This window comes from Castor canadensis, chromosome 11 (assembly GCF_047511655.1).
Source record: "Castor canadensis chromosome 11, mCasCan1.hap1v2, whole genome shotgun sequence".
NCBI lineage: Eukaryota > Metazoa > Chordata > Mammalia > Rodentia > Castoridae > Castor > Castor canadensis.
In genome coordinates, this window is record NC_133396.1 from 7,149,665 (window position 1) to 7,164,342 (window position 14,678).

The 14,678-nt window shown below is 55.0% G+C and overlaps 2 protein-coding genes across 5 annotated transcripts; one reads left to right on the forward strand and one right to left on the reverse strand.

Annotated features, from left to right (window-relative positions):
• Nucleotides 1–1,192: 1,192 nt before the first annotated feature.
• On the reverse strand, nt 1,193–3,975 carry Gpr142 (G protein-coupled receptor 142). Its single transcript, XM_020185533.2, is given in 4 exon segments — nt 1,193–2,064; nt 3,085–3,222; nt 3,883–3,954; nt 3,957–3,975. Coding segments are annotated over 4 exon segments (1,101 nt in total).
• Btbd17 (BTB domain containing 17) lies at nt 1,863–14,542 on the forward strand. 4 transcript variants are annotated; one of them, XM_074045213.1, is made up of 4 exons: nt 1,863–1,996; nt 3,577–3,636; nt 11,324–11,600; nt 12,818–14,542. In XM_074045213.1, exons 2-4 carry the CDS (start codon nt 3,615–3,617, stop codon nt 13,890–13,892), a joined length of 1,374 nt encoding a protein of 457 aa, XP_073901314.1. In that variant the 5' UTR covers nt 1,863–1,996; nt 3,577–3,614; the 3' UTR covers nt 13,893–14,542. The 4 variants fall into 4 exon arrangements, with proteins under 4 accessions (XP_073901314.1, XP_073901316.1, XP_073901313.1 ...); XM_074045215.1 differs by lacking the exons at nt 1,863–1,996; nt 3,577–3,636 and adding an exon at nt 9,308–9,759 and having other exon boundaries at nt 12,818–12,983; nt 13,131–14,542; XM_074045212.1 differs by lacking the exons at nt 1,863–1,996; nt 3,577–3,636 and adding an exon at nt 9,308–9,759.
• The last annotated feature ends 136 nt before the right edge of the window (nt 14,543–14,678 follow it).

Sequence of the window (14,678 nt, forward strand, 5' to 3'; positions counted from 1 at the left end):
CTAGACATTCCTGCTCCTGAGAGAAGTAGAGAGGAAAGAGGGAAAGCCAAGCATTTATCCTGCACCAATGTGTGCCTGGTGTGCATTCGCTCTTTTGCCTATGTCAACCACTTGGGTGGTTGTGGGGGCTGGGCTGAACCTCTCCTTCAGGGGAAAGGTCAGCCCGGCTTGACTGGGAAGCAGAAAGGGGCCCCAGCTGGAAAGTTAATGTGTTTACCCAAGGCCTGGACCAGGTGGGAGTTCCATTTGCTAAGCTCTCCCAGCCACCTTTGCAGAGTATCCCCTCCACCCCATCCTGAGAGAGCAGGGAGGAGCCATGCAGAGCCCCTCCAGCCTCATCAGCCTCCTTTCCTCTCATGGCGCTAGAGAATACCTTCTTCCAAGGGGAGTGGGCTTGGAGGGCACAGCAGAGCTCAGGGGTGGCCCTCAGACAACTCCACCCTCTTAGTGCTCCTGGACTCCACCCCTTTCTCCTCAACACAACAAAAACTGCAGCCCCAAGACCATTCTGGGTCCCTGGACCTGTTCTGGCTGCAGAGCAGAGGGTAATGCAGAATCAGACCGGGATGTTTGAGACCAAGGGGTTTGTGTGTACCCTGGGATGGCTGAGACAGGCTGGAGGCATCCAATCTGCTTTAAGACACCCCTTTGCCACATGCTCTAGGGATTTCTGTCCCCCAAGTAGTCACCTCCCACTGCTCAGTGAAACACAGTGGCTCCCCAAGCCCAGGAAAGGCCTCAAATCCTGGGAACATTTTCCTTTTCAGCCCTGGCATTGCCACGGGAAGCCAGAGAGGCCATGAAATCAGGTATGAGAGGCAGGTCTACCAAAGGGGCTAGGCTGGAGGTGGTTCACATCCACCCGTCCATCTGCTCATCCATCCATCATCCACTCATTCAGCATTAACATTCATCACGTGCTCCATGAAATGTCCTTTGTATGAGTGTCCCCATAGCTATGTGGTCAGCCTGTGTTTGCAAAGCTGTATAATTTCTCCAAGGAATGGAAATTGGGGTGAAGCTAACCCAAGAGCTGGCTAAGTTGTTCTCTACCTGGGAGCCACCCCCAAAAGGGGAGCCTCTCCCTCCCCCTAGTTATGAACTTGCATGTTGAAATTTTGTTGGGTACAACCATAAAGGTCCTGTACAAGTGGCCCTGAGCCCCCCAGGCTCCCTGTCTGGGCCCCCTCCTCTATAATCCTGCTCCTTTGGGGAATCCTGCAGGCTTTAGCACAGGCTCCATCACCATGCCCTCTGGCCGTGACCCCAGAGTGCAGGGCAGGTGGGCATCGTGGATGACCTGCCGGACAGTGGCCCGGAAAGTCTTGCTGACAAAGCAGTAAAGGCCAAAGTTGACTGCTGTGTTCAGCATGGCCACCATGTTGGCCACATCCAAGGCCAGGTGGACCCTCCAGTCCCGGTGGACTGGGGCCACATACAAGTGGTACAGCATAACAAAGATCCGGGGGGCCCAAAGGAGGGTGAAGAGCGATGTGACCCCCAGGAGAATGGCTGTGCTCTTGCTTGCCCAGGGCCGTACCTGACTCTGACCTCTCTTTCGTAGTCGGAGAATAATGGCTGAGTTGGTGACCAGGAAAACACCACAAGGGATGAAGTAGACAAGAAGGCAGTGGGCCCACTTGAGGAATTTGTCCACCAGGCTGGGGGAGTCTTCATCCCTCCACACATCCAGCCACCAGTAGAAGGGAATGCTAGTCAGCAGGGCAGCACTGAGGACAGCAGCAAGGGACCGGTAGGTCCGCCCTGGGGATGCAGTGGCCCTGTGGCGTAGGGGCTTGCACAAGGCATTGTAGCGGTCAACTGTGAGCAGGACAGCAATCCAGACTGAAGCATGGTTGGAGGCAAACTCCAGAATGTTGGCTGTACGCACCACAGCCCGGGGGACCTGGCGGGCCATCACGGCTCCCTGCAGGAGGAAGCCCACGAAGACGATGACCACCTGTGTGACGATGTCCGAGGCTGTGAGTGCCAGAAGGTAGTAGTAGGAGGGCTTTCTGGTTCTGGAGGCAAGGCGGGCCAGGGCCACTGTAGTCAGGAGGTTGACTGATGGCAACCCAGGTCACAGGGGGGAGAGGTCAGAGGCATTAAAAGTAATCCTCAGATCCTACTCCCCAAGGTGTTTTCATCATCCCTCCCCACTGCTGAGGGCAATGCTGGCTTCTCTTTCTAGATCCTTCTTAAAACCTACTATGAGCTGGCTGCCAGTGGCTTACACCTGAGATTCTAGCTACTCAGGAGGCACAGATCAGGAGATTAACAGTTCAAAGCCACCCCTAGGCAAATAGTTCGAGAGATTCTTTCTCAAAGACCCAACACTGGCAGAGTGGCTCAAGTGGTAGAGCCACTCTACCACTAGGTAGTGGCAAGCAAATGTGAGGCCCTGAGTTTAAGCTCCAGTACTACAAGAAAACAAACAAACAAAAAAACCCACTACAGGTTTGGAGCTGTAGTTCAGTGGTAGAACACTTGCCCAGCATGTCTGAGGTGCTGGGTTCCATTCCCAGCATTACAAAACCAAAACAAAAAAAACCTCACTTTGCTTCACAGGCTAACCAGGTCAGCCCTGCCCTGTCCATCCATGCCCCAGGCCCTGGACCACCTTGGCAACCCATAGGTGGGCTCACATAGCAGGGTATCCACCTACTGCAGCATTCCCATCTAGGTCCTTTTTGGGTATTCTGTATTCTCTGGAGCACAGGCTTTTCTTATATCCATGCATTACCCCTGACCGCCAAACTCTGCTCTTGGAAGGCAGTGGGCTGCTCAGGGAGTTCTGGATAGAGTGAGCTCAGTCATTCTGAGAGTTCACTGCAGAGGAAGGGGGCTATCTGCTCTGATGAAACCTTGGGCTTAGTTTTGAGCACCCCAAACCCTAACCCCTTACATTTACTCCCCTCTCCACTTTGCTCCCTAGTGACCCATCATACCCCCATAAAGGCAAGGAGAGTCCTGAGGTCTACAGTTCTCCACCTCTGGGGACAGCACAGAAGGACAGGGACCCATTGAAAGAGGACCCTGTTTTTTGGCCAAGTCTAAGATCCCAGACCCCAGCTTCCTACTCACCAGGTAGCCCCAGGCTCAGCAGGACACTGTAGTAGATGACAGGAATGATACCAGCCACACAGGGTGACCTCTCTGGGATCATCTGGCCTGGCTCACTTCCATTGGGTGTGGGCAGCAGGGTCACTTGTGGCTGTCCAGCTAGGAAGTTTGAAAGGACGGGGTTAGAAGCAGCTGCTCTGTGCAAACCCCAGGACACATCCAGCCAAGTGCAATTTCTATTGCCATGGAAATCCGATCCCTAGCCCATCCCACCTTCCCATCCCTGGGATGAAGTCCTCGGCCTTCCACAGATCTTCATCCTTGTGGACACACAGGGGCTTGAGTGGTTGTGCCTTTAACAAGCGTGCTGGGTGACTGACCGGTGACAGCTCCCAGCAGCTGCTCAGCTCCCCTCAGCAGCCACCCACTCTCAGGCTCTCTGAGAGTGGCTCTCTGAGGCTACTCTGTGAGCAGGCTCTCCTCCTTCCTAAACCAGAACTTCCCTCTCCACAGGTGAGCACTACTGAAGTTGGAATGGCCCTGGTTTTCTGATGGGAAAACTAAGTCCCAAAGGTAAGGTAACTGATCTGGGACGAGGACCCTCCACCTGCTCTGGTCCCTAGACCCCTCAAACTATACTATAGTTTTAACTTCCAGCTTCTGTTTTCCTGCTGAAGATGGGGGACCCCTAGCCTTGCCTAAACCTAATTCCCCCATCTCACTGCCCTCATTCTTAGCTTCAACCTCCCCCACCCATCTCTGGGTCCCTCACCTGTCTCTTGTTCCTTCCTGCCCTCCTCCCCATTTCAAGATATTTACCTGTCTCTGGTCCCTCAAGCCCCATGTTCCTGGGTTCTGTGCCCCAGGTCACAAGTGACTTTTCTTGGGGTGTCCACAGCTCCCTCCCAGCATCACCAGCTGTGCCCCTCACCCCGGCTTGGAGTCAATGTTTGCCCCACAATTATTCCAGCAGCACTGAGCCTGTTGTGTGGAGAGTGGGAGTGGGGGGGGGGGGAAGGAGGAGGAAGAAGAGGGAGGGGCAAATCAAGCTGTAGCCCATCCCACTGAGAGCAAAGCAGGGTCTCACACAGTGCACAGACAGGGGAGGGGGTTGGCTGGGAGAGGACAGGGCTCAGGACAGAAAGACTAGGGCCAGGCCAGGGTAAGAGGTCTGTTCATGACATAGAGAAGGGAAAGTGAGTGAAGTGGCAGGAAAGCAGGGTCTGGCTCTGGACAGGCTTCCTCCAGCTCCAAGACACATTGTAGACTGGCATCTCACCCAGGATTGGCCTCGCATGGGGGTGAAGACTTTGGGGAAGACAGAAGGATTCAGGGATCGATTCTGTGAGTTTCACACTCTGAAAGGCCCTCGATGGTGGGAAGGGAAGACACTTCTACTAGGGAGCTGGGGGAGCGTGGGAGAGAGAGGGGCAGAGCTGCACAAACCGAAGGAGGTGGGACCAGCTTGAGGCCACCCCAGAAGGCCACTGGCTGAGGAGAGCAGAAGGCCATGTGTAGTGGTGGGTGCAGCCCCTGGGAGGCCAAGCTGACAGCAGCGCTGGGAAACCAGGACCCCATGGCCTCCCCATGGGAGGGCTGTTGTTTTCCCGGTCCTGGTGAAATGGAGCAGCCTCAAGAATATCTGTTCCTGGCAAATAAACACCAGCCGGTGCTGCCAGTACCCTGCAGAAGCTGGACTCTGTGCCTAGCAGCTGCCTTCACCCCTGGGGAAGAGGGACCAGACACCCCAGGTACTACCTGGGAGGCAGTTGAGTCTCAGCCTCTGGAAAAGTATCAGAAAGTGTAGTAGGGAGTGTGGGGCATTTCCTGGCTTCCCAAGTTAAGTCCCATGTGTCTGGAGCTGGAACCCATTTACCCTGACCCCAACTCCCACCCTGATGCTTACATCCAATGCTGTTCTGCCCCCTGGTGGCCTCTGAGAGTCCAACATGCTTGGGCAGCACAGTGGGACCAGAGCAGGTACAACCTGGCTCAGGATAGGTACCCAGGGTTGGGACTCCAGCCCTAGAAAGTGAGCAGCACAGACAATTCCCCAGGCTGCCTCCTCTCTGCACCATGAGAAGTGAGTTAGAGGCTTGGCTCTTTCACGTTGTCGGAGAGGCAAGAAGGGCTTACCATTCCTTACACATTTTTTTATGTGTAATGTGAATTTTATTAGCAAGCTTAAATACTTCTCAGACAGAATGCAACATCTGCAATAAAGACTCTGACTTACACAGACATCTGGAGTCTTTGGGATCAGGGATAGGGGAGGGCAGGATGGAGGAGGGGGTACTACATTTGCCAAAAGGTCCCCTCCTCGTGTGTGCCTTCAGCCAGCCCCATAGCTCAGGCCTCACCTTCTTCAGTGGGTTCTAAGGAAGACCTGTTCTGGGAGATGGCCAAGTTCACATGCCAAAACCTGCCAGGATTCTCCGAGGGTCTCCTTCAGAGGTGCTGCTTCCCAGCAGCCTGGCGTGGACAGACAAGAACTTCTGTGCTTTCTGTGGAGAGACATGATCAGTTTGTCTTCCTTGGAAAGTGCCTTGAAGCCAGTTCGGCATGGCTATCCTGCATGGATCTGTGGAAACTAGGATCCTTTGCATTCCATGAGCAACACAATGCACTTCTATGCAAAGACTGGAGTCTGCAGGACCCACAGATGAGTGGACACCCAGCACTGCCACACAGTGGACAGGGTAGTGGCAGCCTCTGAACGAGCCAGATGGTGGCAGGGATGGGGCTATCAAGTCATTGTTAGGCACATAGGTAGCCTGCTCAGTGGAGAGGGACCCCTTCTTGGTGGGGGATTCTTTCCTGTGTGGTACCTGTGTTGGTGGCTAGGGTGGACTGGTAGCCCATGGAGGAAGGGACTCTGACCAACAGGCAGACCTGTGAGCCTTTTGAAGATGGGTGAAGCAAAAGATGTTATCAACAAACAGCTGCACACCTTGACCTTGGTGGTTTCCAGTGTTTTAGCCTGGCCAGTCTAGCCTGGTCTGTCTACCTGGGCAGAAGCTCTTCATCCTCCTGGCAGCCTCACAAGCCAGCTTGTTACCTTGATTTACATAAGAGGAGACCAAGACTCAGAGAAGTTAAGCAAATGGGTAGAGTCACAGAACTAGTTTGTGGTAGCTGGAATTTGAACTTGGGTTTGTTTTTCCCCCTTCCCTACCACAGCTGTCCAATTTCCAGTCCTTCACATAGTGTTCTTGGGAAGGGAGAGGCTGCTGTATGCTCAGGCTTCAGGTTCCACGGAGAAGATGGGGTGTGCACTCAGTCAGGGAAGGGCACTCCAGTAAGGGAACAGCATGATCAAGTGTGCTGAACAGGAAAGTTGCTGTGAGCTTCTGAAAGCATATGGTAATTTCAGGAAACGTGTCTTCCTTATTTATCTTTGGCGTGCCCACCCCTCCACGGATACATTGGGCTGGAACCTAAATTCATGAGTCCTTCCTCCCTAACATAGGGTCTGAATCAGTCATGGAAAGTAACTCAGAGCAGGAGACATTACAGACATAATGAAGCTGCTGGATTGTGTGTGGCAGGACTGGATCTGGGGCCCATCCTGTCTTGTGCCCTCCTTCTGCTCCAAACTTGTGGGAGTTTCCAGTTGCATCTACTGTCCATGAGATACCTTGCCCAGTAGAAGTAGTTTATTGGGACTGAAATAGGTTCCCAGAAAAGTCAGCACAGGGTTGTGGGAAGCAAAGTTAAGCAGAACTCATTTTTGTTTTTTTGAGACAGAGTCTCACTGTATAGCCCAGGCTGGCCTGGAACTCAGGGCAGTCACCTTGAGTCACTCCACCAGCCCTATTTTTTTTTTTTTCCATTAAGGGTTTTTTGAGATGGGGTCTCACGAACTATTTGCCCCAGGGTTGACTTCCAGCCGAGATCCTCCTGATCTCTGCCTCCTGAGTAGCTAGGATTACCAGTGTGAGCCTGGCTGGAACTCAGAATTCTGCCTGTATCTTCTGAGTGCTGGGATCACAGGTGTGCACCACCACACTCAGCCAAGCAGACCTCTTTGAGACTTGAATCCTGACTCTAAAACCTCCTGCCGATTCAGACAAGTCACTTAGGTTAGACACACTTCTTTGGGCAAGAAGTCATGCTCCTCTTAGGTGGCATGACCTGGTTGGGGGGAATCATTCTTTTTTTTTTGATGGTACTGGGGCTTGAACTCAGGGCCTCACATTTGCCAGGCACTCTACCACTTGAGTCATTCTGCCACCCTTTTTTCTGTGTGTTGGGCATTGTTGAGATAGAGTCTTGAAAACTATTTGCCCAGGCTGGCTTACAAACTGTGATCCTCCTGATCTCTGCCTCCTGAGTAGCTAGGATTACAGGTGTGAGCCAAAAGCACCAGGCCAGGGAACCGTTCTTGCTTGTGAGTTCTCCAGACTTGCTCTCATGGAATAATGGATGATCCAGACCACATTAGGCTGTGGAGATGTCACTTCAGACCGTGCAGGGTGAACGTTCTGCGACCTCTCTCCTGCCTCAAGACACCCCTGACCACATAACACATAAATGCACACACACCACACATAGCCATGCTCGTAGACATAAAAATATTGCAGCAACCCTCAGACTAAGAAAAGGACAATAGAGACACTCTCTCTGGAAAGCTGGGTTCTACATCAGTATAGGAGGGTCAGGGAGAAATGAGGGTTAGAAATAGTGGGAGGGGGGGCCTGTCAGAGCTGGGGAGTCAGAGGCAATCCAGAGACCTCCAAACCCCTTTCACACTTGAAGCACCATCCATCTAACTCTCATAGGTAGATCTTAGCTTGGGGTGTCCACAACAATCATCTGGGAGTGCTGAGACCCACCCTTGGGAATTCTGGTCCTAGGTGAAGCATGGAAGATTGAAGTGCAGGTGGGTCAGGCTTCAAGAGAGACTGGTGCAGTCCTGGAGGAGAATGGAGTGCAGAAGTGTGTCTATCAAATGACAGTCTTCTGAGTTTGGGTTCTCTGATGAATAATGTTCCTATCAGTGAATGCTAGGATGCCCCCAGGGGCCCTGTCACATGCCCCTAGGCTCTGTTGCATGAAGGCTCTGATTTGCTGGGTTGAGCCAGGACATGGTGCAGCCCACAGGAGGGCAGGCGGGCAGCCAGTGTGCAAGAGATTGGTGGATCCAGATGAGGGGGACCAGGCATGAGAGTTGGGTCAGCAGGGAGGCGTTTCCGCTAAGCTTGACATCTCCGTCTCTGCCAGCCCGGATGAGGCTGGTGCCAGACCCAATTCTTGCTCTCTCTCTCTGTGGCTCCAGTGAGGGGGCAGAGCTGTTGGGTCTCTGTACTCCAGGGAGGGGCAAAAATCAATGTATCAACTGGGCTTGGGATCCAGAGGTCAAGGGTGGGGAAGAGCCAACCCATCCTCAATCCAGGACCTGGCCTTAGAAAAACTCAGATCTCCTGGGGGGGGGTCAACCCACTTCATCAGCCCCAAGGGACTCTCCCACAAGGAGTTGGGGCAAAACCTGCTCACTCTGTATAAAGGTGAGGCCTGGACAGCACCACACCTATGCCAACTCACAGAGCATTTACAGTGCTCTAGTCCTCACCCATTTCTCTCTGTTGCTGGGACACATTTCAGAGTCCTCCTCTGCACCGCCCAACCGAGGTGGTAACCTAGCTCTCTGCCTCAGTCTCCCTATGTATGGACTGGGGTGCCAAGTTTGGAGCAAGTCTCCTCGGATTTTGGGAAGAGAAATGGTGAAAGAAACCTTCCAAGGGGAGGACGTTCAAGACCTGGGGCTAAGTTGGGAGCCAAATTAAAGAAGCATAGAGGCTGCAGACAGGAACCTAGCCTCAGAGGCTCAAGTCCTTGTGCCCAGGCTGGCAGGGCAGGGGGACAGGCTGCCTACTAAGGGTAAGGGCCAGCTGTCCAGTCCTGTTCTGGGATCACCTTGACCCTGGTGGGGGGGATAGTCATAGTCCCTGTGGATCTTTCCTGAAGGCCTCTCCTGAGCACACCAGGAAATTTCTTCAACAAAGAACATGAAAAAAAAATCCCAGTTACCCCAGGAATCCCTATTTGAGATCCTTGCCCAAAGGATAGCTGGCCCACCCCAAAATGGGAGTGGGGGGAGGGGTGGGAGCCTGAGCCGACTCTTCCTTGCTTCTTCCAGGCCCTTCCTTTGCGCTGGCTCACCATGGCACTGCCAAGTGTGCTCGGTGCCAGGGCGGAGGCTGGGCCTGGGGGCTGGGGGAGGGGTTGGGGACCCTGGGGCTGGTGGCTGCCAGTGGTCATGGAGAACTTTGCTTGCCCTTAAGAAAGCCTAAAGCTTCCCAAGAGAGGAAGAGCTAGCCTTGCTGGATCTTAAGGAGAGGTGGGGGAGGAGGGTGCCGGATCTGTTCCCCTTGGGGGCCCAGGGCAGCACAATAGCCCCTGGGGCTGCCACTCTCTGGCTTAAGTGGTTGCCTAGGCAACAGCAGGGGCCAGTTTCAACCAATCCATGGCGGAGGCTGGGTGGGGGAGGGAGGCTAGGCAGAAAGGGGGGTGCTGTCCCCTGTGCAGGATCCTATATAAGGAGGAGGGATGGTATCGGAGTGTTTTGGGCTTCACAGTCCCTCTAGTGGACTTGGGGACAGAACACAAGAATGCTTAGGATCGGCTACTGCAAGCCTGGGTTCTGGGGCATCTTCTGGTCCATCCTGACCTTGGTGGGCCTGGCGACTCGTGCAGGTGAGTGGGCAATGACAGGGCAGAGGTGCGGGGCAGGGGACAGGGGGCAGGACCTTCCATCCTGAGCTGCATGTGACTAGCCAGGAGAGGGCGCTCTGCAGCCGACCTGGGAGAGTACCCTGGAAAGGGCCGCGTTGCTCCCACTGCTCTATGGACTTCATCTCCCAGAAGGGAGGAGGACAGGTTGCCTCTGAGAGGAGAAGGGGCTGGCTAGCAGGCATTGGTCTCAACGGCGAGAAGAACCTCCATTGTCCATTGTCTGAGGCAGCTGGGCCCGGGCAGAAGCCGAACGGGGACGCCATCTGCATTCAGGTCTTTCAAAGTGACAGCTGGGGAGGCGGGGCTGGGAAATTCACACCAGGCCTCTGTCCTTCCCCTTCTCCCTGGGTCTCCCTGTCTCACACACAGATGCTCCTCCTGTGTACCTTCCCTCCACCAGTCCCCATGCCCCCTGCCTGTGCACGCATGCGTCCGCACATACCTATACGAGCGCGCGGCCCGTGCCCTTCTGCAGCTGTCAGACACACCGTCCTTGCTCCCTGTGCCAGGCTACTCTCACCGCTCTAGGTGGGAGGACACTGCCAGTGCATTTTCTGTAACTGGGTTTTCTGCAACTGAGTGCACATCCTCATCTGTCCACCATGGCCCGCCTGGCCAGCCTGGTGGGGGACAGGGTTGGGGGAGGGGAATGAATCTCAACACTTGGTTACCCAGAAGGCCTCACTCCAGCACCAGCTGGTCCTTGGGACGTTCTCTGCCTATCTGTCTCACAGATGGGGAACCCAAGAGGGCAGGGAAACCGCTTCCCTTTCATGCCTGCTGCCTTGCTCACTCCTGCTCAACCCTCTCTTCCCACTTCAGCTTCCTCTTTAACCCTGACTCCACTCCCAGCACCACAGCCCTTCCCCACTGAGGGCCTTTGAGGAGCTGGTTCCTCTGCTTCCACATGCCCCGGTTCCCTGGCTGGCTCCTTTAGAGCTGGAGTGTTCGTTTGTGCATGTGCCACCTGCTTACTTTGCTCATCTGTGTTTTCATGAGAGTAAGGACTTGGCTTATTTTGTTCGCTACCATATTCCAAGCTCTCAGGATGAATGTCTGGCACATAGTAAGTGCTCAGTATATGTTTGTTTGGAAGGTGCCATTTCTAACCACTCCTCTGAGGGGTTGGGTGTACCGTTGTTCAGAGGTGAGAGGGGTGGAGATCCAGCATTTCCTTGGCCCTCTTTTGGGAGGGGGGAGGGATCTGGCATCATGGAAATTCATGGAGGACCACAGCCATCCCATAACTTTCCCCTGCCTGAAATTTAAGCTCCCCCTTTTCAAGGGCATCCTTTAGGGTCCACATGGGCACAACCTGCCCACCCAGGCTGTGCTGTGGGCACACACACACCCACGCACCTCATGGGCACAAACAGGCGTGCACACACAGTTTTCTCCCTGGCCTGTTTGCCCTTCTCCAACACCCATGCACGTGTGTCTCCAGCCAGTTCCCCTGTACCCCAAGATTGAGGCTTCCAGGGCCTGGGTGCCTTCTCAGGCTGTGCTATGTCCCTTCCTGTTGCAGCCCAGAGAGCCGATGTGGGCGGGGAGGTGGCAGGCACCTCCATCAACCATTCCCAGATGCTGCTCCAGCGCCTGCAGGACCTGCTGCGGCAGGGCAATGCCAGTGACGTGGTGCTGCGTGTGCAGGCTGCAGGCACCGATGAGGTCCATGTCTTCCACACCCACCGCCTGCTGCTGGGCCTGCACAGTGAGCTCTTCCGGGAGCTACTGAGCAACCAAAGTGAGGTGGTGCTGGAGGAGCCCCGTGACTGCGCTGCTGTCTTCGATAAGTTCATCAGGTGGGCAGGGAGACAATTGGGCTATTTCTTCCCTTCCCTGGTCCTGGCTCTGGAAGGGCCACAGAAGTCCTAGCAGTCCTTACATTCACTCCTGATGGCATTAGGATATCACCTCCTTCATCCCGGCTCCCAGTGCCCTCTTGGGGGCATTGACCTGTGTACTCTTCGTGATTTGATGATGTTACTGCCAGCCCCTGGCAATCCCCTCCAAGCTGTTTCCAAACCTGGCCAGGAACTCCTGTAGAAACTACAGATTCCTGGGTCACACCCTGGGGGCTTGGTTTCAGATGTAGGGGTTGGGACCATCAATCATTTTTATTTTAAAGCCTCCTTGTGACTTGGGTATCTGCCCAGGTTTGGGACCACCTCACCTCTCTGTCTCCTGCTAGTGTGCTGTGTAGGAGGAAGTAATCAGAGGAGAATATAAGGTAACACTGTTCTAATGGCTTAGACAAGATGGCTGTCCCTGAACACACCTGATCTTGGAAGCTAAGCAGGGTTGGCTTAGCTGGTTAGTACTTGGATGGGAGACAAGATGGCTGCAGAATTCCAGACATCACTTCCAAGTTCAAGACAACAGGAAGGGGAACAAAACAGACAGGCTCTCATAAAGCCAAGGGGGGCACTGTATGCAGTGAGACAGAAAACAAGAGACAGTAAAATATGGCTAACAATGAAAGGAAAAAGAGTGAGAAAGGTGAGACTGCACAGAAGAAAAGAGGGTGGGGAGAACAGGAAGTGACCTGTGTTGACCACCTACTTGGTAAGCAAGATTCTTCACTCTGCTCGAATTGTTACAATAGCCTCGAGGCGGGCCGTTCCCCTTTCCTAGATGAGATTTGGGTTCATGGAAGTTGAACAGCTTTCCCTATCTCATGGCAAGTAGCTGGTAGGACATGGATCTAAAGCCAGACTGTAAACTTCACAGTGGCAAGGGCCATGTCTCATTTGTTCCAGCCTGCAGCTAGGCACCTAGGAGATGCTTAATAAATGTGTGCGATTTCCACATCACCATCACTAACCAAAAGAAGAGGTCGTAAAATAGGAACAGCCCGGAAGGGCCCTTAAGGGGAAAAGATGGGAAGTCTCAGGGCCCATTCTGCTTTTTTGTGTCCCAGACCCCAAAGCTCTCCTTGCAAGGCTGGCGCCTCCTGGGTTCAGAGAAAGCAGCCTTGGAGGTGGAGTGGGATTGTCCTAATTCTGTCCCTCCTCGGCAGGTACTTGTATTGCGGCGAGCTGACTGTGCTGCTGGCCCAGGCCATCCCGCTGCACAGGCTGGCCACCAAGTATGGTGTGACCTCCCTACAGCGGGGCGTGGCCGACTACATGCGCGCGCACCTGGCGGGAGGCGCGGGCCCGGCGGTGGGCTGGTACCACTACGCGGTAAGCACGGGAGACGAGGCTCTGCGGGAGAACTGCCTGCAGTTCCTGGCCTGGAACCTGTCGGCGGTGGCGGGGAGCACCGAGTGGGGCGCCGTGAGCTCTGATCTGCTACTGCAGCTCCTGCAGCGCTCCGACCTGGTGTTGCAGGATGAGCTGGAGCTGTTCCACGCGCTGGAGGCGTGGCTGGGCCGCGCGCGGCCGCCCCGCGCCATGGCCGAGCGCGCTCTGCGTTCCATCCGCTACCCCATGATCCCTCCGGCGCAGCTGTTCCAGCTGCAGGCGCGCTCGGCCGCCCTGGCGCGCCATGGCCCCGCCGTGGCAGACCTCCTGCTGCAGGCCTACCAGTTCCACGCCGCCTCGCCGCTGCACTACGCCAAGTTCTTCGACGTCAACGGCAGCGCCTTCTTGCCCCGCAACTACCTCTCGCCCGCCTGGGGCGCCCCGTGGGTCATCAACAACCCAGCCCGCGACGATCGCAGCACCAGCTTCCAGACGCAGCTGGGCCCGAGCGGCCACGACGCGGGCCGCCGCATCACGTGGAACGTGCTCTTCTCACCACGCTGGTTGCCGGTCAGCCTGCGGCCGGTCTACGCAGACGCTGCGGGCACCGCGCTGCCGGCTGCGCGCCCCGAGGACGGACGGCCGCGACTCGTGGTCACGCCGGCCAGCAGCGGTGGCGACGCGGCAGGAGTGAGCTTCCAGAAGACCGTGCTGGTCGGAGCGCGCCAGCAGGGTCGCCTGCTGGTCCGCCACACCTACAGCTTCCATCAGAGTAGCGAGGAGGCCGGTGACTTCCTGGCGCACGCCGATCTGCAGCGGCGTAACTCTGAGTACCTAGTGGAGAACGCGCTGCATCTGCACCTCATTGTCAAGCCTGTCTACCACACCCTCATCCGGACCCCCAAGTAGCCTCCGAACTAGGAAATAAAGGCCTGGCCAAGATGGCACCAAGGTCTGGGGAGGAGGAGGGCAGCATAGAAGTGACTACCAAACTGGCCCATGGATGACCAGGTGCTGGCGCATTGGGTCTGGGGTGAAAGCCCTGTGAGCCGCGGTAGACCAGATGCCTGGTTTCAGGAGGTTCGAGGGCAGTTACTCTTGGCCCTGAACAAATATGTGCTCAGAGAAGCGAGGGGATGATTGGACCAGTCCCTAAACCACCTAGGTAGTTCCACAAGATTAGGGTTCCCCTGCTCTTCACCGAGCTTTTCCCTGAGAGCCTGCCCTCCATCCACAAATGGATTAGTGTATGCAATAACATAAAATAGCCCAGACGGACCTGCCATCCTGGGACACCTAGTAACTTATTCCTGGCAGGTTTCTCACCTTAAGCTAAGAAGCTGAGCTGGGCAGTTTCTGAGCCCTGGCCTCCAGCAGGCAGCCAACCCTTCTGGGTTGCAGAGGCTTTCTGCAGTAGTCCTTGACCGGAAGTCCTTGACCTCCCTCTCCTAGGAGGGGGCCTAGGGCAAGTGTGAAGGCTGGATGGAGGCATAAACCGGACCTTGCTCTTAGCTGAGGAAGGGTCTTGGGGTCTGGAGAAAAAAAACCATTTCCCTCAATGTTTTCTTGTTTTGTTTTGTTTTGTTTTGGGTAGTACGGAAACGTGAACTCAGGGCCTCTGTTTATTAGGCAGGCATTCTACCACTTGAGCCATGCCTCAAACAGCCCCCAGGATGTTTGTAGGCTTATGCTATC

Excerpts from the sequence above, each read along its gene's own strand:
- Btbd17 (XM_074045212.1), top strand. The coding sequence starts at position 9,675 with ATGCTTAGGATCGGCTACTGCAAGCCTGGGTTCTGGGGCATCTTCTGG. Across the intron at positions 9,760-11,323 it reads GGGCCTGGCGACTCGTGCAG|CCCAGAGAGCCGATGTGGGC; the intron begins GTGAGTGGGCAA and ends TTCCTGTTGCAG. Across the intron at positions 11,601-12,817 it reads GTCTTCGATAAGTTCATCAG|GTACTTGTATTGCGGCGAGC; the intron begins GTGGGCAGGGAG and ends CCTCCTCGGCAG.